Here is a 24252-nt window from a genome sequence, read left to right as displayed (position 1 = left end):
TCTCTCTTGTGTATAACTGTTGGTCTGTCAGTCGGTATCCCTCAGTAAAGATATTGCTCTCAGTGTGCTTGTAACTAGCGTTGTTGTCATCGTTTTTGTCGCCGGCGGAAGTTACAGTCAAGGCTTCAGATCTCCCTCATTCCATATCCGACTGATTTTTACCAGCAAGTTGATTTGTTTCCGTTATGTTCCTTTTGTTGATCCCTTAGAGAAGTGTACACTCGTAAAGCAGAACGAACTCCCCGCCCCCTCTGGGGCAACTGGACACGCCATGGATACTTCCTATTACCCCCCACTCTATCTACTTTTCAGGCCTTTTACTCAGAATGTAACACACTAATACAAATTAACGTTCAACCATGCCAAACATATTACTTTTATTCATGAATGAACGCGATGGCTGTATATTGTTCATTTCATTAATTTTTTTTTTTGCCCATTTCTTTTTTCTTTTTTACCCATTTAGAAATACCCTTACTTTTTTATGCGCAATGAAAACATTAAGTGCAATTCAATAAGGAGGAAGACGCTCCTTAATTTTTTTTATCTAAAAGTAGCCGCTTCTGAAAAAAGATTTATCAAGCTAAAGCCCAATGATACTGTACTGTTTTATTAATAAAAGAGAATCGTGTTTGAATATTAACTGTGTAACTCTTCTACAAACTTGACAAAGAAGGGAAAGAAATGGCCAAATTTCAGTCTTAGATTTGCTTTCTATCTATGAACTATGTCATCTTCAGGGCTATGAAACATTTTTGTCAGAAAAGATTACATTTGAGTGTAACCATTTATAATAACTTTCTATTATCTTTATAATTGTTATATTACATAGATTTAACATCTTAAATCATAGTATTGTTTTTTAAGGAATACGTTTCAAAGCTTGAAGGTGGAAAGCTTGGCAAAATTGAATAAATATAAGACTGAAATTAGCAATGATGTATCTCCCTTCTTAGATGATTCAATCATTCACAAATAAATAAATGAAAATAAATATTACTCAACTACATGATGAAGTTAACTGGCAAGGGCTGACTTTAGGTGTTTGAAGCTTTCAAGATTTTTTTCATATGGACGTAAAGAAGGTGGTGTTTGCCCTAACACAACCAGGGGTACCTTCATGGTGGCTTAAAGCACATTAACAGTATCCGACAATAACTCGTGTGGAGAAGAGAACTGGCTGGACAAATACATCTGTGAAGATTTCAAGACGCAATAAGTAAATTTACTGATTAAAGAATGTCACAGCTGGCTGAATTATGGATACTTGCAAATAATATTCAAGCAAAATTTTAGACTAATCTTTATGGTTGAAGTACAAGTGAAGTATTTCCTCTTTCCAAATTTGTTTCACCTGCTATCTGGCCACTACTTCCTTATTGGACAAAGATAGGAGAACGGAACTCGTTGAACACATCTCTGCTCGTCTTACGTAACAATTCGCTCTTCAATGAGATGTACTAACTTCTCTAAGGAGCCATAACAGCCGAAAGGTTAATGGCAAAAAGATCGCAAAGTGTTTTGTGGTACAAGGTTTGATTCTCAATCGTGATCTTGGATTTTATTTATCGGTTTATGAGAAATTTAAGCATAATAGGTAACCAAAAAGCCGGCGAGAAAAAAAAATCGTTTTTTTTTTTTTTTTTTGGCGCATCAACAGCTGAGGTTATTAGCGCCCGGAGCTTTTTTCAGTGCACTGCCGGCCTCCGGACAGTGTTCTCTCGTTACAGACAACACTGTCCATCACCGGACAGTGAGCTGTAAGAAGCTCCTAGGAAGAGAAAATCTAAGGGTCAGCTGCTGGATTCAAACCCGGGACCTCCGCGTGGGAGTCCAGTATGCTAACCTCATAGCTAATCCCTTCCCTTTTTTTACTTTTTACTTTTACTCATTTCTCTTTGACTAATTTTAACTTTTGGTATTCTCAAATATCCTACCTCTGCCAGTTGTACAAGAGAAAGATTTTGGAATTCTTTTGTCTTTGATGACTTCAGAAGGAAAACAGTTGATTTTAGTCCCTGCAATGAAAAACCTTCATCGTTGAATTATTCGGGGGAAAATCCCCGGACGTTACCTTCTTTTTGGCATTGCATTTGTTAGGATATGCTGATAAAAATTGATACCATCGGTTAACACACTGTGCATTTGAACGTTCCCGATAAAGAGGTTACACCTATTCAAAATCACTTCAAATTAAATTAGGAGAGAACAGATTTTTAAATGATAAAAAGAAAGCCTATGAATAAATAAACTAATGAAAACACGAATATACGTCACAAGTCTTACCACACTAAATGACAACATCGAGCTAATGATGAATGATGATCGATTACTAATCGATTGAATGAAATGAATTGTGGTGATACAGTAAGATGGTAGCGAATAGAGCCAAGGTTTTGGTAGAGGCTTCGTGCGAGAGCTCTGCAGGAATATACTTTATTTATCCTAAATGCTGCGGCTCCAGCCAACCTTTTTTGTGACTTTCGCCCCTACCAAATTAGAAGCGGTAGTAAATTTTCTGTCGAATAAAAACGAATTTGTTACACTCAGGTTTCGAATTGGGTGACTCCCATTTACAGGCCCAAGTTCATATCAATAACTAATTCACCATACCATCCCTTCCTCAAATCTTGTCATTGTCTTAAAAATGTTGTTATCAAGGGCATAAAATTACGTACTTTTTCCGAATAAAAATAACGTTAAAAATACTGGATTTTTTAGTTTTATTTTTTGATTGGTTAAAAGTCAGCATGATTGATTGTTAGTACTAAACTGGCGTTGCAACATATCTATTTCTTATCAATAAATGATTTTTTTTTTTTCATTATCAATTGTATATATATTCTGTATTTAATATTTACTTGCGATAATGTTTTAGGTGAAAGATTTAATTAAAATAAGAAGTCCACACAGAGCAGGGTGGGAAATGTTTAAGGAATAAATATATATATAAAAACTCATGACTTGAACAAACAAAATTATCATTGCGGACATTTTTATTCCGATATCTATATTATTTACAATACAATAAATTAGACTATATTTCTCTATAATATTATCACTATTTACACAATTGATTTGTACATGTTTCTTGATTAAAATCACAATTTTTTTTTATTTTTTATTAATAATAAAAAATTAATTGAAAAATAAATTACAGTATTTTTTTAAAATTTAAATGTTGCGTTCATTTTCCATTGCAATAGAAAATAAAAAAACGAAAATTTTCCCCAAAAATTAATATAGTATATTATAACTATTTATAATATAGAAATGTTACAATTATTTAAATATTTATATTAATATCAATTCTAATATAATATACACATATTATTAAGATATTACAAAATTTTACATAATGTACAAATAAGAGCTAATTCTTTTATTAAAACTAAATTTAATATGTTCCATAAATATCACATAAAATATAATCTAAATTAATTTTTTAAAAAAACTTTTTCAGAAGATTTAATTTTTTTGCTTTTATTAATTTCTGTTAAGAACATAACAAAGTTCATCTAGGCATTTGTTCATTTTGCTCTCAACAGTTTTCTCATTTAATGTTCGAAATAATTAGATAATTGCAGGCAGTTTTAATATATTTTAATTGTGAAACAATCGTACGCCGAATGAAACTTCTTTGGAAAATAGTATAGAAGCCAGAAATAAAAGAAGTTGATGAGTCTAAAACATGTTTTTCATTGATTACTAGATACGCATCAAGAATTGTTTAAAAAAAAAAAAAATTATTTTTGAGGGTCATTGTTTACCGAAATTTGTAAGGTTTGTTTTTATTTAGTATTTTGGTGGGTTTGGGGAGGGGGTGAATTCAACAACTTGTGTCTTTATTCAACGACCTACTGGCTTTCAATTGGTGCCAAGTTGCTTTGGTACCCAGCTTTACCGGATGTACAAGACTTGAGATCGGCCACAGTAAAGAAAGTGTGGTCTTAGATATTTGAATCTAGCATTTACTTACTCTCTGGATAATCCCTTAGAATCAAGCTTCTTAAGACATAACTGGCGTTATTATCAAGCCCTTAGATAAACATTTTGGCGGAGGAATACTTTCTCTTGTTATCCACAGTTTATTTATTATAGAGATCTAAGTGTTTATATTGTAAAATTCTACACCTCTATTTAGATGATTACTCAGGCAATTTCAGCAGATTAATTATATTCAAGGCTAAGAAGTTTTAAGAGTGATTCTTACTGGCTTGATAATTATCAGAGCCTGTTGTTTTGGTCATAACATAGAAATCGAGACTAAAGATGAGGCAGGGCTCTCATTTTAAATTTTACAATTTTTTTTTTTGCAATTACAATAGTTGACTAGAAATAATTAATTTTGTTTCGTGGCCATTAAGAAAATTCTTGTTTCCCCAAATGAATGGTGGCAACACTGTTCATTTAAAATAGAAAAAAGGTGATAAATGATCTGAAATTATTTAGCAATTTGTTACAAAAAAATAAAATAAAAATAGAACAGGTTAGAATAAAAGAATGGCATAACAAATACAACTTGGAATAATAGTTGCTCACCAATCTGGATCTTTATTCTTCAGTTTTGATACTTTCAACGTTACTTTAGCAAAGAGTAACAGCGATATGGTGGTAACCTTACTTTCTTTTATTTTTGTAAAATTATGACAATAACAATTCAAAGTAATTTACTTTACACGAACAGCTTTTTGCCAAAAATTTGAGCACAATTCAATGCTAAGTTTTTAACATGAACTTTATTTGAAAATTAGAAATTATTCAACCGTTTAGTTATCTCCATTATTATTAATCCAATGGCTTAATTACACTGGCTTAGTTACCGACATTTATGAGAAATATTGGGTCAAAAAAAAAGAAGTTTATTTTATTATTCTTTACACTTTAGCCTAAACTGAATAAATTCCTCTTCGATAAACGAATATTGACAGGTTCGGAGTGGATAAACGCCATAAAATTGAATTCTAACTACGCACCACTTCGTGGTGTTCCTGGTGCCGGTGGACAAATTGGGACCCTCTGCCGCAAGTGTGGCAGGGAGACGGAAACTCCAGCTCATGTGCTGGGAAAATGCCCTTTTAACTCCCTCCTTATCACTCGGCGCCACCATAAGGTCAAGCACGAGCTAATTCGGCTCCTGAGGGAAAAAGGATATACATGCTTTGAGATGGCGCAATACAACTACTATAATAGGAGGAAGAAGGTAGTCCAAACTGTCATGAATGCTGCTGCCCCCAAACAATGCCCAATAAAGATAGCCGAAGTTGAATCACACTTCAGGAAGGCTTTTGAAGTCCCAAATAGAAGTAAGAGGGAGTTCTATGAACACTATCCTCTTAAACCCAACTTAAACTCACTTGATGTTCAGTTATTCAGGGGAGCCATCAAATCAACGTCCCTGGATACATCTCCTGGACCTGATGGTGTACTAATTCGGGGATAGACACGCTGTGTGTCTAGCAACCCGATCTATTTGGGCAGCACCCTTTGTTTTGCAAATATTTGCATTAAAATGTTTCTCTCTCTCTCTCTCTCTATTATGTAAGTACTCTAATGGCTTTATTTTAGTGTTACGTAATAAAAATAAGATTGAAGAAAATAATTGAATTGCAAGCAAAAGAAATTTCGAAAAATCATTTTCGAGTATTTACTTTTAGGTATTCACGTCCTGTTAATTTGATTATAAGAATTAGATGTAGAAAAAAGGTACCCTTAGGTAGAAAAGCACTAAAGGCTTTTTCTGTCAGCATTTGTTTCTGGGATCATATTTAGGAGGTCTTGACAATCAGAGAGAGATTACTGTTAAACATACTGGCAGTGAGGTCACAGTGATTATCAAGACTTCATGAAAATGGAGTTGGTATTCCAACATGAAAATTCTGAAGCTGGCAATGAAGGAATAAATCTCCATGGAAACTAAAATTCAAAATTGGGAAATTAGCTGAGTACTTTTGTTTTTTGTTAATTTCTTTGATAAAATATTATTGATTACCCTTGAATATTTCTCCCTTGATAGAATTTATTATTTAAAATTTCTTTTAATAGAATAAGTTTACTTAAAATACAATTAAAAACTAAAACTCAAATAGTATTTACATTTATAAACGAAAAATATAAATAAATTTTTATATTATTTTATAAAATCTTCTTATATAATATTTTGTACCTACAATATTATTTTTAACGATATTTTTCACTTAACGCAACCAAGGACTAGTTGAGGCGAGGCGATGACGTATACTATCTCGCACATATTGCCTTACCCCACTTGAAGGCGTCGTTCTTCTTGTAGACACAGAAACTGGCGTACCATTTAGTGACTGTCACCACCAATTACGATGTCCAGGCATTAGTGGAGGATAAGCTGGCGGCATGACCACTTGCTGTTGGTCTTTGCTGGCCGCAGTGCATGGTTTGCCGTCTCTTACTAATACCGGAACAGCGACCCTCCTAGGCGACGTAATACTACCACCATTATGACTGCCATTGTCCATGTGCATGCCTTTTTCTTGTTGGGCACGTTTTGTCTTGTACCTGAGGAAGTAAATAGAAAATTGAATTGCCAAAAATACTGCCTCTTTTATTGGCCGAATAGAGTTAAATATCCTTTTACAACTTTGTATCATATTTAAGGATGCAAAAAAAGGTTATAGAACTCAAGTTTACGAGAAGAATGCATCATTACAGTCGAACTTGTGGAAATATTTTTCTTTATACTATTTTTATCCATCTGTAAGTCAACCAAGTTTATCACAAAAACATTTTCCTGGTAAAATGCAGTTTTCGGGACTCTCACTAAACTGCAGTTAGCTCTAATGAGCCAACTCTAATACAATACAACCAATAATGCACAGAGTTAAAGAACATCATGAATACTGTTTATATTTGTAGAATGGGTTCATAGTTTTCTGTCTGCATCTACGTAACTAGTTTTCGTGAACATTTTATTTACCAGAGCCCGACTCTGTTTTTCAAATGTACACCCTTATATTGGGTGATCCACTTAAAACGCACCAATCGTTAATAACTTTTTAGGAAAGCGGAAATCCGGTAAAACCCATTATATAAACTATATACATTTTTTTGTCTAGTTTTCAAATTTTCTAGCCTCGATGCTGTATCTTCATTTTTGGCGGAGTTACGGACAAAAAACTGATCAAGGTTTCATAAGGACCACTGGTTTTGACAGTGATTATGAAAATTGCATAAAAAATTGTGAAAAATGGAGTTGGCCGTGTTTCTATACCCCTAATACTTGTCGAGATATTTAAGGTCAAAGTTACAATTTTACCTTACACGTGATCGGTTTTCAATATAAATTTACCACCAGAAATACACGTTTTGGGATGTCCTCTGACTGCAAAAATTGCTATTTGTGACGCAAAGAACAAAAATAATAGTCATTGAAGACTAGACAAAAAAAAACATGGTTTATATAATGGGTTTTACCTGATTTCCGCGTTCCTAAAACGTTATTATCGATTGGTGCGTTTTAAATGGATCACCCTGTTTAAATTAATTTCAAAGCTACCAGAGGGTTTAATGATAATGTTAATATTTGCATAATAAAATTACCTGTGATTTTGAAACCATATTTTCACTTGTGTAGGTGTAAGGTGAATGATAGAGGCAAGATGTTCTCTCTCTGGTGCCGACAGATATCTTTGCTGTCGAAACCTTCTTTCTAATTCAAATGTTTGTTGTTTAGTAAATAATACTCTTCTTTTTCTTTTTTTATGTCCAGGACCTTGTGGTATTGACTCTCTGAGTTCATCTTCATCGGTCTCTGTTTGCTCTTTCAAACCACCCGGCGAAGACGGGACGGAAGTTAACAACGGTCCGGGATCTGTCATATTTGACACGCCGGGTGACGTACTATCTGGACTTTCCTGTTGGTGGTGACCTGTGATGACATTAGACTTGATTTAATTTTTATTTTAAGGATATGTTCTAAGAAAAATCTAAATTAAAACTGAAAAAAAGTTGGCGAAGAATTGAACGAACTAAGGTAATTGGATGTCGTGAAATTCTGTGCGTTTTGTTCTTAGTACTTTCTATTTTGAGTTTTCTATAAAAATAACCGTTTTGTGCTTTACTTAGTAGGGACAAATGGTTTTTACCAATTGGTATTCCTCTCTTGTGAGTTCATACATGAAAGAGATGGTCAGAAAAATAGGAATATTGCAGACAGTTCGTATTACTCCACATGTTGCATTGATTAACGTAACCATTAGCTAAAAGCCACTCTACTAAATCGATCTTTAATTTGCTAGAAATCGATGATCTTCTTAACATTCCCGTACTCATCGAACACCTAATATCTTCATTTTTGAAACATTCTAAACTTTATTTAAAACATATTTTTTAGAAACTTGATTATTATGGTTCTCAGAGAGAAGCAGTGTTATGCCGTTTCAGTGCATTGCATGGTTCTGTAATAATAGCGACAACTATCAAATGTGTGGCAAAATACTGAATCAAAAGAATATCAGATCTCGGAAATGCGAATATCCTGAACTGTATTTCAAGTTTTCTATAGTTTTCTATTCATAGTCAGTCGCCACAAAGGTTCTATTGGAACTTAGACAGTGTTTATTAAGGGCATGTCACTTTTTTTTTTTTATTTATTTTCTTAGAGCATTGATTTTATGGATCTTTGACTTCCTTCAACAGTAATTTTTTTTTTCGACACATATTTAAGAAGGAGAAGGGCGCCACGGTAGCCGAGCGGTTAGAGGCGAGACCTGCGAAGCTAATATGTATTGTGGTACTGGGTTCGATTCCCGGTCTAGGTCTTGGATTTTATTTAATGGTTAATAAAAGTAATTTACATTAAAGTGTGTTTGCTAGTTGCCTCCATCTACGACACCTGGTAGTTGCACGTTAAAAAATAGGCGATCACTTTACTTACTTTACTTTACTAAGAAGGACAAAGCTGAAGCAATTTTCTTTTGAAAAACGAATGTTTTTTGGGATTTCGAACCGATAATAAAACAAAAGATTAGTACAGACCAACTCGGTGTATCCATCGCCAAAAAGAAACATTTAAATATAAATGACGCTGAGCGTGTGGTAGAACTAAAAAATATCATTAAATTTGAACTGATACTTGGCAGTCGATCATTATATCAGAGATGTTCACTACACAACTGAAAAGAAAGCGTAAATTTTGTTTTGGCTGCAAAAATATCCCACTTTGGTGAACCAAAATCAACCTAATCAGTTTCAAGAAGACAACACGACGTCAAAACGACCCCAGTAATGGAAGATTTCAACTTGAAATTTCAAATAGCTTTTGGTAACTTCCTTCCAATCTAAGACTCTCTTTTTACAAAAAAAAAAAATAAATAAATAAATAAATAAATAATCATAGGAACTAAAAACAGAATGTGGGGAGTTTTATAGTCCGAATTCGTGCTTTCTAGATCGCAAGAGCATCGAAAGAGTTGGCGTATGATTTAAAATGAAAGCCTACATTTCGAAGAATAAGCTTAATACGAGAATAAATAAATAATTTTTGGATTGTGAAAGGCAAAGCTCCTCTTAAATTTATTTTTTATTTATATATTTCAAATGTATTCGCAATTTTTTGAAATTGTAAAATTCTTAGACGAGGGGAAAATTTGCAAAGTGAATGCACATTTAGTTTCATCATCGTAAGACATCAACTTGCCTTCTGCAGTTCTAAGAGAATGCTTTAAAATTACCATTGGATATCCAAAATAACCTTCATAATATCCAATACAATTCTACTTAATTTATAATTAAACTTAATTTTTAATTAAAGTGGAAAATTTATCTCATAAAATGTGCATCATTAAATGATATAATTAATACAAAATTAGAACAAAAAAAAACCTTTAAAAACAAATATGGAGCCAAATAATACGAAAAAACCGTCATACAAAATGAATGATAAGATTTTTCAATTAAGGTTTATCAGGGACATATTATTAATTCTATTTTTTATATAAGTATTTGTATTAGGTTCACTTGAAAACTGGCTAAAGTCCATACAGTATTTATGACAGAACATTAAGATAAATTATTTGTTCAAATTAATTTAATGATATATTTATATATAAAATTTTATTTTTAACATTTTTACGTAAACAAAGTTAGGACAAGGGCAAATAGGGCACTAGCACTTCTCCTCAAAATCAGTGATAAACATAAGTTAGCATATTGTGCTTACGAAGAGCGTCTGCAATCTATTTGTATGCTTATTGTGAGATAAGCATAGAGTATCCTTAATATAATGCGGCAAATCTCTATAATGTAAATTTACCCTCCTTCGAACCTCTTTACAGACACAATTCTAAACTAATTCATGATGATTTGGCTTATAATTAATTGGTTGTATAAGAAGCAAGCTTCCAGTGTAAACACGACGTAATCAAACGGTAATATTATTGTAAATAAAAGAAAACATGCTTAATTAGTGACCGCCGACCACTTTTATGTATTAACCAAGCTTCAGATGTTTTAATATATTTGATATATACTTACACTATTATGTAAGTTCACAAATAACATTCAAGATGTATTGGAGAACATTGTAAGATCATACAAAACATTCAAAATATCTTGTAGGACATTGTTAGATCAAACATAACACTCTGGATGTTTTGGAGAACATTGTGAGAGCTCTCATAACATTCAGGATGATTTGGAGATCAAACATAACATTCAGGATGTTTTGGAGAACATTGTGAGATCACACATAACATTCAGGATGATTTAGAGATCACTCATAACATTCAGGAAGTTTTGAAGAATAGAATATCACAATAACATTTAGGATGTCTTGGAGAACATTATAAGATCATACATAACATTCAAAATATCTTGAAGGACATTGTTAGATCAAACATAACATTCAGGATGTTTTGGAGAACATTGTGAGATCACACATAACATTCAGGAAGTTTTGAAGAATAGAATGAGATCAAAATAACATTCTGAATGTCTTGCAGAACATTGTGAGACACATAACATTCAAACTTACTTCAATGATCAATTAATTACATTTACAAAGCGTACAACATGTGAGAAGTGGATTTAAATGTGATTAGAATATAGTGTGGATTTCCATTTTGCTTCCTGGGAACAGAAGATCCAGATATAGTGAAGACGAAGCGTTAAAATCTGCGAGCGAATTGTGCACAAAGGGGAGGAAGGATAGATATAATAAAAGGTAGGTGTAGAGGAGAACAATGTATCCTGTATCTGGGGTGTGTCATTGTCATGGTTCATCACCGCCAGTAGGTATAAGAGGGGTGTCAGTTACCCTCTCTGCAGAAGTGCCAGGACATCTGGCCCTGTCTCACAGCCTTCCAATAAAACCAGAATTAGTTGCTCCTCCTTCTCCTCTCTTTTCTGATTCCTGCGCACGCTACTGTTACTCTGCTAGCTTGTACATACATATATATACTCTCTCACATAGCCACTAACGGGAGGGCAGATGTTGTCACAGTATAGGGCGTGAAGACTTTAGATTTCTATTTAGCAGTGTGTTGTGTGTACAGCTCCCTCTGTATTCCCATTGTCAATATCTTGGGTTCGACCGCCATTAGTCTAACTCAGATTTATGTACCCAACAAGCTTTTTTTTGTGCCCCCTTAAATATCATTTATACCTTCTCATTTAACTTTTAAGCAGAATTTGTCAAAAATTATGTTTAGCGAGTGACATTATTATTTCTTTAAAAAAATTTTGAGAATACAAATAATAAGTATATTAGAACCGGAGATGTTCTGGAAAAGGACTAATTTTTTGAATTTTATTTTTTGTACAATTTTTCAGGAATCCGCTCACTTTTTCTCACAATGTAATTATTTTCAAAATTCCAAGGTGTATTATTTTTTTAAAGAACATCAAATTTCTACAAAAATTATTCTTGAAAATGACAATTTGAAGAATATACATTCTGTGACACACCTGCGCAAAAGTGTTTGTGCTAAATAAAGGCAAATGCGAATTTAACAGTACAGAATTTAGATACATCTGATTCAACCATTTTGAAAGAACTCTTTTTTTGTAATCTTTATGCGGCATTTAAATAGATTAATTCTGTAAATTGGTTCAAAATGAATTTAATTTTAAACTCGAAAGCGTTTTTTCACTTCAAAAATAGTAAGTACTCGAGTAAATACTTGTTTAATTCCTCTCAATTGATAATTTTATTTTTAATATTCGAATATTCTGCTTTCAAGAGTTGAAATAAAAAAATGTGTAAGTAATTTGTACGTAGTTAAGTTGTTCGGTCATAATAATAATCGGTAGCCGAGCGGTTAGAGGCGAGACCTGCGAAGCTAATATGTATTGTGGTACTGGGTTCGATTCCCGGTCTTAGGCCTTAGATTTTATTTGATGGTTAATAAAAGAAATTTACAGTAAAGTATGTTTGCTAGTCGCCTCCGTTCACGACATCTAATTGGTACCTAAGCTTAATATCGTCACCCATTTTTAACTTTTTAACTACTGAAAAAATTGTTGGTAATCCTGTACTGAATTGTTAAAAGAAAACAGAAATCGTTAGATTATTTATTATCACCTAATGCTAAGAAAATTTTAGAGTTAATAAGCCCGTTTAGATAAATTAGTTGTTAGGCGTTGGTTATCTTAAATGCAAAAGTTAAATTACCCGTACATTTCTAACCACACTTTAATCGACTTTATAATAATGTCTGAAATAAGGGAAGTTTGTTTATTCTGTTTCTATCAACTTAAAACTGAAAGCTGGTGGATTAATGGTTATTAGGCGCCACGGTAGCCGAGCGGTTAGAGGCGAGACCTGTAAAGCTAATATGTATTGTGGTACTGAGTTCGATTCCCCAGTCTTAGGCCTTGGATTTTATTTAATGGTTAATAAAAGAAATTTACAGTAAAGTATGTTTGCTAGTCACCTCCGTCCACGAGACCTAATTTGCTAGTTGGACGTAAAGCCCGAAAAGTTAATGCTTATTGCTCTAAACGAGCTTAATGTTCTACTAATGATATCGTGGTAGCAGAAATGTTATTATTCATATTTTTCAAACCATTAATATATATTTATAGTTTCTGCAGGACTTGCGTTGGAATCTTCTAGGTTTTAGTTATGAGGTCTTTAGCCTTTCCTTCTCTTTCAATTCTTCCTCAATCTGCAGAGAAGACACCCTTGCAATGACAGTTACCTCTATGGCACCCTCATCTTGCTAACTTTTTTCCACGTGATGTACTTCCTTTTAAACAAGCTGTTATCCCCATTTTTAACTGCCTTCTTTCAGTCTTCCTTCAAAAGACCGGATCCTGTATAAGCAAACTCCATCCTTCCATTTTGTCCTGCGGCTTCCTTATTTCATTCTTCTTGACGTCTCCCACATAAACGTTGCTTTGAAGTACTATTCTCGTCCATCCTAAGCAATTTTACCAGCTTACTTCAATAGCTTGAAGGATGATTTGATTGACATCTAAGTCTTTTCTAAATAACACAGTTTCCACTCTCTTCTGGAGCTTTCCGTTGGTCTTCTCCAGCAAAGACCAGGTTTCTGGACTGTATAACATTACAATTTTGAAATTAGTGCTATATTAGTCGTTGGTAAAGTTCGAAACAATTTTGCTCTAGAGCAATTCGGTTGATCGAATTCAATCCTACTCCCTCGTTTGTTTGTCGTCACCTCGACAATCGATTTGAATGCTTCTTTCGTCCTGCCTTGAGCTCTATTTTATCAGAACTTTAAATTAGAAGCTCTAACAAATTGGAAGGTTATAGTTAACTCACATCTAACTACCTTAAAAATGTTGCTTATATCTTTGACATCCTGAGTTATCAACACCTGGTGGTCCTTCACTTTTTAAGCCATTATATGATATTTTAAATACCATGACCAGGTATACTTTTCGTAAAATGGTTGTCACGCAGTAAATTTGTAAGTTGACACTTAAGTGTTGCTTAAAACGACTTGTGAATCTTGTTATTTCCTATTATTACCCTCACAGTATCTCATTCTGAACAATTTTTGGATTACCATTTCCTAAGTTTACCATCAGTGACATCTTCTTCACTTCCTTGATGGTTATAGCCTCATATATTGATGATTTTCTTTCGCATTCTTCACTAGCATTTTTTAAATTGTTATTTAGTTCGTATTATGGACGGACATCAATGTAGATGCTTTTCCCCCTGATTACTCTCAGGGTCGTTTTTCTTTCATTATCACTTTCTTCTCCTACATCACCACACATCTAATGCCCGCCATTACACTTATTTTACAAAATCCTGATATTTGACGATAGAAATTTATCAATTAAAAATGCCGGCGACCAGCTGACTTGTTTGAGATTAAAGAATACATTTTTGAAGGGTTTTTCCCCCCTGATAAAAACACTCTAAATCTACAATTCTATGCTTAATCCATGTATGGAGACTAAAAAGACTGCATTGATTGGATCAGCAAGTATTCCAAAATAAAGTATTACTTATCACCTTGGTTCATACGGGGGTGAATGCATCCGTAGATAACCACAATAATATACTTCGCAGATAATACAGCACTCAATTTTTTAAAACAAACTGATTTCAACTTAAACCAAAATTACTACAGGATTTAACCATGAAACTTAACCTGTTATTTAGTTGGTATTTAGGGATGTACATCAATGTAGATTTAATACGTACTTAACGATTTCATTATCAATGATTATTACATTATTGTCTTAAACTACAATTGGTCACAGACCCTTATGCTGGCCAGTTCATTCATTATAAGTTTTTTGATATAATAATAAAAGGTGAGTAATATCAACATAATTAGTTATAAAAATTTAAGTAATTTTGCTGCATTAACTTTTCCTTCACATTTTTTAGAATTTATTAAATGTCACAGATTATGAATGAACTGGCCAGCATAAGGGTCTGTGACATCTAATAAATTCTAAAAAATTTAATAAAAAGTTAATGCAGTAAAATTACTTAAATAATATCAATGAAGTATGAATGAAATGTTGGTTACCTGCTGATTTGTGTGCATTTTGGCGTTTAATCAACCCTTATACTTAACATTTTAAACTGTAAGTTTTTGTTAAGGAGTAATTTTTATAAAGTAGAAATAAGTTCCAGTCAAATAAAAAATTTGTTTGTCCGTTAAACTTTTTTTCCCCTTAAATTATTTATTGACCAACATCCAAGTGAAATTTGGAGTTGCTAATTGCAATTTAGTTAGACTTGATCCATAAAGAAGGTGAGAAAAATGATTGGCTATAACTCAGGGCGTTTTTTGTACATATTACTATTTTCTACTTAAACAAACTGGGCACTTTCTTTGGAAATTGAACATTATTGCGTAATGGTTTAGATTTTTTTACAATGAAGTATAGCAAATAGAAAAAGAATGCAGCAAAGATTCAAGTTTAAGATTACATTTTAAATGAAAATGTTGTAATGAAGTGACAAGTGTACGACGATTGGCTTGATTACAAGTGGCTTATACGTGCTCTTGCATACACTAGCAAGATCATGCCCTAGGTTATAGTGCCCTTATAGTTACAATATATTCTCTAGTTTAGATGTTATATTCACGTATAAGTGGCAAAAGCACTTTTAAAATACCAACCACAATAAAGTAACAAAACAGTATAAACTGTAGGGCTTGTTTGGTGTGTATATATATCGTAGCGGGGTGAAGGAACAGGGCTAGAGTTATTTGATCAATATTCTCTCTTAAACTATGATACAGTGGGCAGTGAACATGTGTGCGGTTGGTGAAGGGGGGATTACATTAGGGGGTTAGCCCACACATAGCCACCTAAATATCTGCTGTATAAATGTATCTATCTTCATTACAGCACAATGTGGACTATACTCTTTACCTTGCACATTATTGTCCGTACAGAGCACATCAAATCTTTCATTGCTGCACAATATTCTCTCTTCAAATGCAGTTCCACCGTTTTCCCTGCTAATTCACTGAAGAATTATTTTTTTAAAAAATACATTACAACAATCTTCTATTGTTTCCAACGTTTTATTTCTAGATTAGTAGATAAACGGGAAGGTTATTTTTTGAAAGACTTTTCGTGCTAAATTTAGTTTAACAAACCCTAAAAAAGTATATAAATTAATAGAGAAATGCTTTATATTTAGTTTCTTTTTTCATATAAACAGGGTTTTCATTTTAAGACGGCTCAAATAACCTTTGAAGACATAGTACTTGCTGCATAAGCCGCGTAAAGTGCATTATTTGATAAATTAAGGAATAAGTTTGATCCTTTACATGAAAGATATTGATCACTTAAATATGTGGCAGGAGGTTTCCGATTTTTTTGGTAATTAAACGCAACTCTCCCAAAATTACCAAATAATTATTAAACTTCTTGTTTGTAACAGATGTAAAATTACTTTTTTAGCCATTTTGCGTATGCTTGAGAACATATAAAGCTCTTAACACCTGATTATTGCTTAGAAAATCACTCAGAAAACTACGAGGGTCGCTTGAAAAGTCCGTGCAAAGTCAGAGAGATAGAACTACTGGCGCGTATCGAGGTTATGTTTAGTTAGTAGCATCTCTTGGAAGAACACACACCAAGTTTCAGCCAGATCGGTCTATTTCTTTGTGTTTGGCATTCGTTTGAATCGAGGAAGTCGAGTGATTTTCAAAAAATGGACGAAAAAGAATTTCGTGTGTTGATTAAACACTACTTTATGAAAGGCAAAACGCCTCAGGAGACTAAAGAGAAGCTTGATAAACATTATGGTGACTCTGCACCTTCGATTAGAACAGTTTATAAGTGGTTTCAAAATTTTCGGAGTGGCCATATGGGCACAAGTGACGCTGAACGTTCTGGACGCCCTGTTGAGGTTACTACTCCAGAAATCATTGATAAAATCCATGATATGGTGATGGATGACAGAAGAGTGAAGGTGCGTGAGATTGCTAGTGCTGTGGGCATCTCGAATGAACGGGTACATAATATTTTGCATCAACATTTGGACATGACAAAGCTATCCGCAAGATTGGTGCCGCGATTGCTCACGCTTGACCAAAAACGAAATCGTGTGAAGTGTTGCAAGGACGGTTTGCAGCTATTCCAGAAGAATCCGCAGGACTTTAAGCGTCGTTTCGTCACTGTGGATGAAACATGGATACATCACTACACTCCTGAAGACCAAAGAACAATCTAAACAATGGGTTACCAAGGGGGAATCTGCGCCAAAAAAGGCGAAGACCGTTCCTTCGGCCGGAAAGATTATGGCGACTGTCTTTTGGGATTCGCAAGGAATTATCCTCATCGACTATCTGGAAAAGGGTAAAACTATTACAGGTGCATATTATTCATCGTTATTGGACCGTTTGAAAACCGAGCTGCAAGAAAAACGCCCACGATTGGCCCACAAAAAAATCCTTTTCCATCACGACTACGCACCAGCTCACACCTCAGCAGTTGTGGTCGCAAAATTAATGGAAATAGGGTTCCAACTCGTTTCACATCCCCCCTATTCTCCAGACTTGGCTCCCTCGGACTACTATTTGTTCCCCAATATGAAGAAATGGCTGGCGGGAAAAAGATTTTATTCAAACGAGGAGGTGATTGCAGAAACGAATGGCTATGTTTCAGACTAGGAGAAATCCTATTATTCGGAAGGGATCAACAAACTAGAGCAGCGTTGGACGAAGTGTATAAGCCTAAAAGGAGACTATGTTGAAAAATAAAAAAGGTTTACCCCAAAAAATTAAGTAGTTTTTATTTTTGCACGGACTTTTCAAACGACCCTCGTACTTATTTCCCGATATTAAGAAAAATACTAGCTCTACTGCCTTGGCAATATTTTCAGTGGAAAGGGGATGAAAAAATACATCAAAATGACCTATCACGTGCCCTTCTTTCTCTTTGTTAACAAGTTAAAAAAATTGAACTATGATTAGTAAATATCAGATTTTGAAATGCCCTAGCACCTTTAATTTTAAAGATATCGAATTGCGGTTTCAGATTACTTTCATAACTTTGTATACTTTTTAAAACAGTGTCAACTGCAAACCCTTACTTTTGGACGCGCGTCTGTCGCGTATGTGGGCTAGAATTTAAAATCAAGTCACATATTCTGAAACTAGAGGTGACGGGCAACAAATTTTTCCTCTACCATTTTTCGCTCAGATCAACCGTTTAAGCATGAAATGCATTTGAGCCGTCTTAAAATGAACACCTTGTACCTGTATATAGGGTGAAATTGTTGCACTTTTTCCATAGAAGAGACCATGGCACCAATCCTCAGTTTTTAAAGCCCTATGTAAGCAGTTTAATAGAGTATATTGAACCCAAAACCTCAGAAGCGGCCGAGTAATAGAAACTCAACCCAATATAATGGGTATTGACGGTAGCTAATATTTAATTGCAGTAACATTGCTTTAGTTAAAAATTTTAAAAATTGCACTTTAAGAGAAGCTTGGTTGATTCCTAAGAACGAAAGAGTTCCGGTTTTTCAAGAAAATAGCGGAAATCTAAAAAAAAAAAAGTATTGCAGCACAATCAATCGATTTACTAAAAATTTGTAATTTCGATTACATATTTATTACTAATACGAAATGTTTCACTTCACAGAAATGCCATTACCAAAAGAATGAGGGGAGCCTACCTCATTTTTCCCCCCCAAAGGTCGCTTTCCCCCTTATGATTAATTTTATCTAAAACATTTTGTAGCCTCTCCTGATGTTATCTGATCGATATATCGAATTGGAACATTGATTTCAACTGACAACAAATATAACCTTCCCAATTTGTTTTAAAGTGATTCGAACTTTCAGTTAAATATTAGCTATCATTATCGAAACTTTTAAACAAATTTTTTAATACGTCATTATACAGGGTGATCCATTTAAAACGCACCGATCGCTAATAACTTTTTAGGAAAGCGGAATTTCTAAAAAAACCCACGAAGTAAACTATGTATATGTTATTTTCGGTCTAGTTTTCAAATTTTCCACCCCCGATGTATCTTCATTTTTGGCGTAGTTACGGCTAAAAACCGGTTTGGAGTTTCCTAAGGACCACTGGTTTTGATAATGATTATGAAAACTACATAAAAAACTGAAAAATGACGTTAATCTCGTTTTGATATCCTTAATATTTGTTGAGATATTTAAGATCAAAGTTACAATTTTTTCTATTCGCGAACGGTTTTCAATATTAATTTTCCACCAGAAATACACGTTTTGGGTGGTCCTCTGACTGCAAAAATTGTTATTAGTGACGCAAAGTAAAATAATAATAATAATTGAAGATGTTAAAACATGTAGCGAATGCAGTCATTCTTATTACTTAAATAATCATAATACTTTTTTAAATAAAGTCTAGTCATACGCGGGATTCGAACTGGGGATCTTCCACTTACAAAGCCACGCTCAAGACCACTAGACCAATACCCTGGCAAGAGATTCTTACCTTAATCATAGGTCAAGAAATCTTGCATACGGGGTACATTATTCTGATGTGAAGGTTGCTTTTATTTGATGATAAAACAAATTTATCCTGATTCACCCACAACCATTACATTGCACTACATGTTTTAACATCTATTATTTTTTTACTTTGCGTCACTAATAACATTTTTAGCAGTCAGAGGACCTCCCAAAACGTGTATTTCTGGTGGAAAATTAATATTGAAAACCGTTCACGGATAGAAAATATTGTATCTTTGATCTTAAATATCTCAACAAATATTAAGGATATCAAAACGAGATTAACGTCATTTTTCACAGTTTTTTATGAAGTTTTCATAATCATTGTCAAGACCAGTGGTCCTTATGAAACCCCAATCGGGTTTTTTGCCGTAACTCCGCTAAAAATGAAGATACAACATCGGGGGTAAAAAATTTGAAAACTAGACCGAAAATAACATATAGTTTACTTCGTGGGTTATTTCGAAATTCCGCTTTCCTAAAAAGTAATTAGCAATTGGTGCGTTTTAAATGGATCACCCTGTATATTTTTGTTTACCTATGATATACATATAGTGTATTATGTTCTTCTAAACAGTACGCTGAAATGTATTCCCCCTCATTAGGGTTACTTTAGATGAGGAGAATATTTTATAAATACGTAAATTTATAAAAACCTCTGTTTTGAAAAGTGAGGGGGATTTGAAACGTATTATTCGAAACTCAAAATGGAAAATCAGCCCATCTCCTTCTAAGTGAGTACAGAAAATAGAATGAATAGTTAGTTATTTGTTTCGTGTTTCATATAAATATTTATTTTCAAGACATAAAACAATTTAAAACAGTTATTTGGTAGCAAGTATAAGAATTATTGAGTCTCCCGTTTTGAAATAACTAAACTTTTTATACCTATTCTTAAAATTGGTTTTTTTTTTGAGAAAATAACCGCAGACCAGTTTTCAGTTAAAATCCATCATTAAGAGAGTAGATAGAGCAATGACAGCACAACATAAAACCGGTTTAGTTGGGTCTTTTTTAAAAGTATAAAAATGTCCCAGCTTTACAACTAGCTTCAAGTTGGGGAAACAACATTCATGAGTCGAGTGAAGAAGATTAAATAGAGGTTGTATAATTTTAAGAAATAAATAAATCTCAGTTTTTTTAAAGATTGCAATGTACGCTTTTTTAAAAACTTAATATAAACAAATATCTTATTTTAAAAAAACCTATAAATCCTGTTTAAAGTAAATGTAATTTAAAAAAAAAACATTTTTAGTAAATTTAAAACTATTAAATTAAACCATAAACCTTAGTATAAAATCCCTAATAAGCTCACTTAGGTTAGTGCTGATAGTTGGGTTATATGCTTGTGTATATAACCCACGGAACGTGAAGACCGTAAAGCCCCGAGAGGGTCATGTGAGAAAGCTGTTAGTTTGCGGCTTATTCATGGACCCTCGCACCGAAAGACCTCTAAATTAGGAGAGCAGTTTTACTAGCTTCATCCATCACTCTGGTACGGCTAATAACTGACTGAGCTGTTCCAATAAAATCTAGCCGTCTAATAATCCTAGTGACTCCTAGTCAGTGGCCAAGGTTTAGCCCCAAAGAACGGAATCATTCACGACTACTTTAAGTCACTTAATACCAACGACAGATTGATTCTGAGGCACCATCATTTACCCTTCTAAGATAATTTAAAAAGGGTTCCTATATAAGATTAAATACATCAATCACCCTGTAACGCTCTATTTAAATTAAATTCTTGTTAATAGGATAACCATTCGCGAGAGTTATTGAATGTCTGGTAATTTGAACATGATCATTAATTCGAAAATGACAATGGTCTAAACCTAAACCAATGAGGTTGAAATATTTTTATGGCACAGAAACAACCAAATTTCTCTCTAACTTTTATCAAATTTGAACAACTTAAAACGCAAAGATCTAGCAACAATTTTTTTGAAGAGCATTTGCAGAGCAGCGATTGAGGCTGCCAATGAAAGTAATAAGATGATAGCGCTCAAAATGGATTCCAGAGCACTGTGGGCTGCTTGGAAACGAGAAGGAGGATGCATTGACAAAGAGAGGTGCACAATTGCAGGATGATCAACCTGAGCAACCAATCTCCATGCATGCTTTAAAAAGGGTAACTGCTGCATGTCACCGGTCAGAAGTGAAGTGCAGGCAAAAAGCAAAAACGGCGGTGGCAAATATTGGTTGAACCTAGTGGAAGAATTCCACCTAACCTGTCAAGAAAGGACGGTGTTGCCTGCTTCAAATTGCTCACGGCCCAAAAGATTATTTGCAGGCCGACCTACATCGTATTGGATTAGCGGCGGACCTAGTGTTGTTCAGTTGAGATTCGAACTGAAGGCTCAACCGAGTCGAGCTCTGACTCGAGCCATCCGCTCAAGCGCTCAAGGCTCGAACCTTATAGCCTTATAGCTCAGCTCTTGAACAACACTAGGCGGACCCGACCTGCACTCTGTGGAGAAGAGAGGATATGTCCTCCGAACATCTTGACATGTGTCCTTCCATCGAAGACATAAGAAATTCTGTTATATTGGACGATGTCTTCAGACGAGAATCGTTTGTGTACTGGGAAGTACGACGTCGAATGGCAGAACTGCCGTTCTTACGGGTGGCGTAGATTATTTTTAAATCAAAAAAATGTTTTTTTGAAGCAAAATACATGGAACAACGATAAAAGAGATTGTATCAGACCCTAAAAGTTCATGATCTGTTCATTAGGATTTTTGGCAGTTTTATATCGAATTTGAACGAAGTGAGAATGAAGTTTAACATCCTGATATCCTTTGGAGGCATTGGTTAGGTGTTGATAAAGCCCTAAGTCACTTCCAGCAACCAAAATCCCGCATTCTCGAATTCAACTACCACTGATGATTTTCGGATTTCAGAGGGAACTGGGGCGGCCGTTATTTGCTTTCTTTCTGCCTGAGATTCTCGTTTCTCTTTCTTCAAGAACTTACGGAAGTTCATGAGTAACTTATTCAGGAATATACCAGCAAAGCTGCATTTTAACATTTAGTATAGCAAAAAAAGATTACAGTGTTCGTATATTTTTGTAATTTTGATTTAATTCAATGTTGGAAAAAACCTTGTCCTACTAACTTCTAAAAAGTTTAAAAAAATATCATTCTATGATTATTAGATCACTTTTTGTTTAAATTTAATGTTTCGAAACAATTCCTCTTTGTATTTACAGACTTCTTCACCACGAATCATCGAAATACTTAGTTCGTTCAGAAATAAAAGTTACCAAATATAGTACGAGGGTCGTTTGAAAAGTCCGTGCAACAATAAAAACTACTTAATTTTTTGGGGTAAACCTTTTTTATTTTTCAACATAGTCTCCTTTTAGGCTTATACACTTCGTCCAACTTCCGAATAATAGGATTTGTCCAAGTCTGAAAAATAGCCATTCGTTTCTGCAATCACCTCCTCGTTTGAATAAAATCTTTTTCCCGCCAGCCATTTCTTCATATTGGGGAACAAATAGTAGTCCGAGGGAGCCAAGTCTGGAGAATAGGGGGGATGTGAAACGAGTTGGAACCCTATTTCCATTAATTTTGCGACCACAACTGCTGAGGTGTGAGCTGGTGCGTTGTCGTGATGGAAAAGGACTTTTTCGTGGGCCAATCGTGGGCGTTTTTCTTGCAGCTCGGTTTTCAAACGGTCCAATAACGATGAATAATATGCACCTGTAATAGTTTTACCCTTTTCCAGATAGTCGATGAGGATAATTCCTTGCGAATCCCAAAAGACAGTCGCCATAATCTTTCCGGCCGAAGGAACGGTCTTCGCCTTTTTTGACGCAGATTGCCCCTTGGTAACCCATTGTTTAGATTGTTCTTTGGTCTCAGGAGTGTAGTGATGTATCCATGTTTCATCCACAGTGACGAAACGACGCTTAAAGTCCTGCGGATTCTTCTGGAACAGCTGCAAACCGTTTAATCAACACACGAAATTCTTTTTGTCCATTTTTTGAAAATCACTCGACTTCCTCGATTCAAACGAATGCCAAACACAAAGAAATAGACCGATCTGGCTGAAACTTGGTGTGTGTTCTTCCAAGAGATGCTACTAACTAAACATAACCTCGATACGCGCCAGTAGTGCTATCTCCCTGACTTTGCACGGACTTTTCAAACGACCCTAAATGTTAACCTAAAGAAAGCATACCTCTAAGTTCAGTGATGGAATTACTCCAATGATGATGTATTGCATCCAGAGGATTGGTGACTTGACTTCCAGGAAATAACAAACTTGAATGAGTACCCAGAGGTTGAAGATTACTTATTTCCGTATCTGTGGTAAATGAATCTAATCAATGTATTTAGTAATAGCCTTTTTTTAAAAAAAATAAATAAATTATCAATATTATTTAATTGGCGTAATAAGAGCACTTACTAGCTGCTGGATTGGTTTGTAAGGAAGTGCCTTCAGTGGGTTCAGCTCCAGATCTGGCTTGATTGTTCAATTCGAGAATGTCCACAATGTGGAAACCGGATCTTCCTTGAGGAGGCATTTTTATTGAATCTAATAACCTGTAACATAAAGAAGGAATTGTTTCTGAAATAACTTGACTCATTTTTATGGGAACAAGTTGGTAATAGGTTTAAATAAAGTTTACATATTATAACGTTCAGTAAGTAATTCGGGCAGCCCGATGGAGAAGTAATAATTTTTGAAACCTCCAAATATTTGTTCTAAACAATGCTTAATAAAACTATTGATTTGATAAAGTGAAATTTGGGAACGTTTCAAGGTTATTGACGTGGATAAAGTATCGACAATAATCGCTGATTAAATTTGA

General features: G+C 34.2%; 1 protein-coding gene across 3 annotated transcripts in view; it reads right to left on the bottom strand.

The window, feature by feature from the left end:
* Positions 1-3213: 3213 nt before the first annotated feature.
* Positions 3214-24252, bottom strand: part of LOC141452414 (uncharacterized) — a 49317-nt gene continuing 28278 nt past the window's right edge. Inside the window, exons 2-5 of one of the 3 annotated variants that reach the window (XM_074124529.1) lie at positions 23847-23983; positions 23619-23744; positions 7576-7903; positions 3214-6534 (exon numbers count right to left, since the gene is read on the bottom strand). In XM_074124529.1, the coding sequence (XP_073980630.1) occupies positions 6324-6534; positions 7576-7903; positions 23619-23744; positions 23847-23983 (802 nt within the window). In that variant the 3' untranslated portion in view covers positions 3214-6323. Of the gene's footprint in view, positions 6535-7575; positions 7904-23618; positions 23760-23846; positions 23984-24252 lie in introns of all 3 variants that reach the window. The other 2 variants (XM_074124527.1, XM_074124530.1) reach the window with 2 other exon arrangements.

This window comes from Rhodnius prolixus, unplaced genomic scaffold (genome assembly GCF_049639745.1).
Source record: "Rhodnius prolixus isolate KJV_2025 unplaced genomic scaffold, Rpr scaffold_3, whole genome shotgun sequence".
In the NCBI taxonomy this organism is placed as follows: Eukaryota; Metazoa; Arthropoda; class Insecta; order Hemiptera; family Reduviidae; genus Rhodnius; species Rhodnius prolixus.
This window is presented reverse-complemented; position numbering and strand designations above follow the sequence as displayed.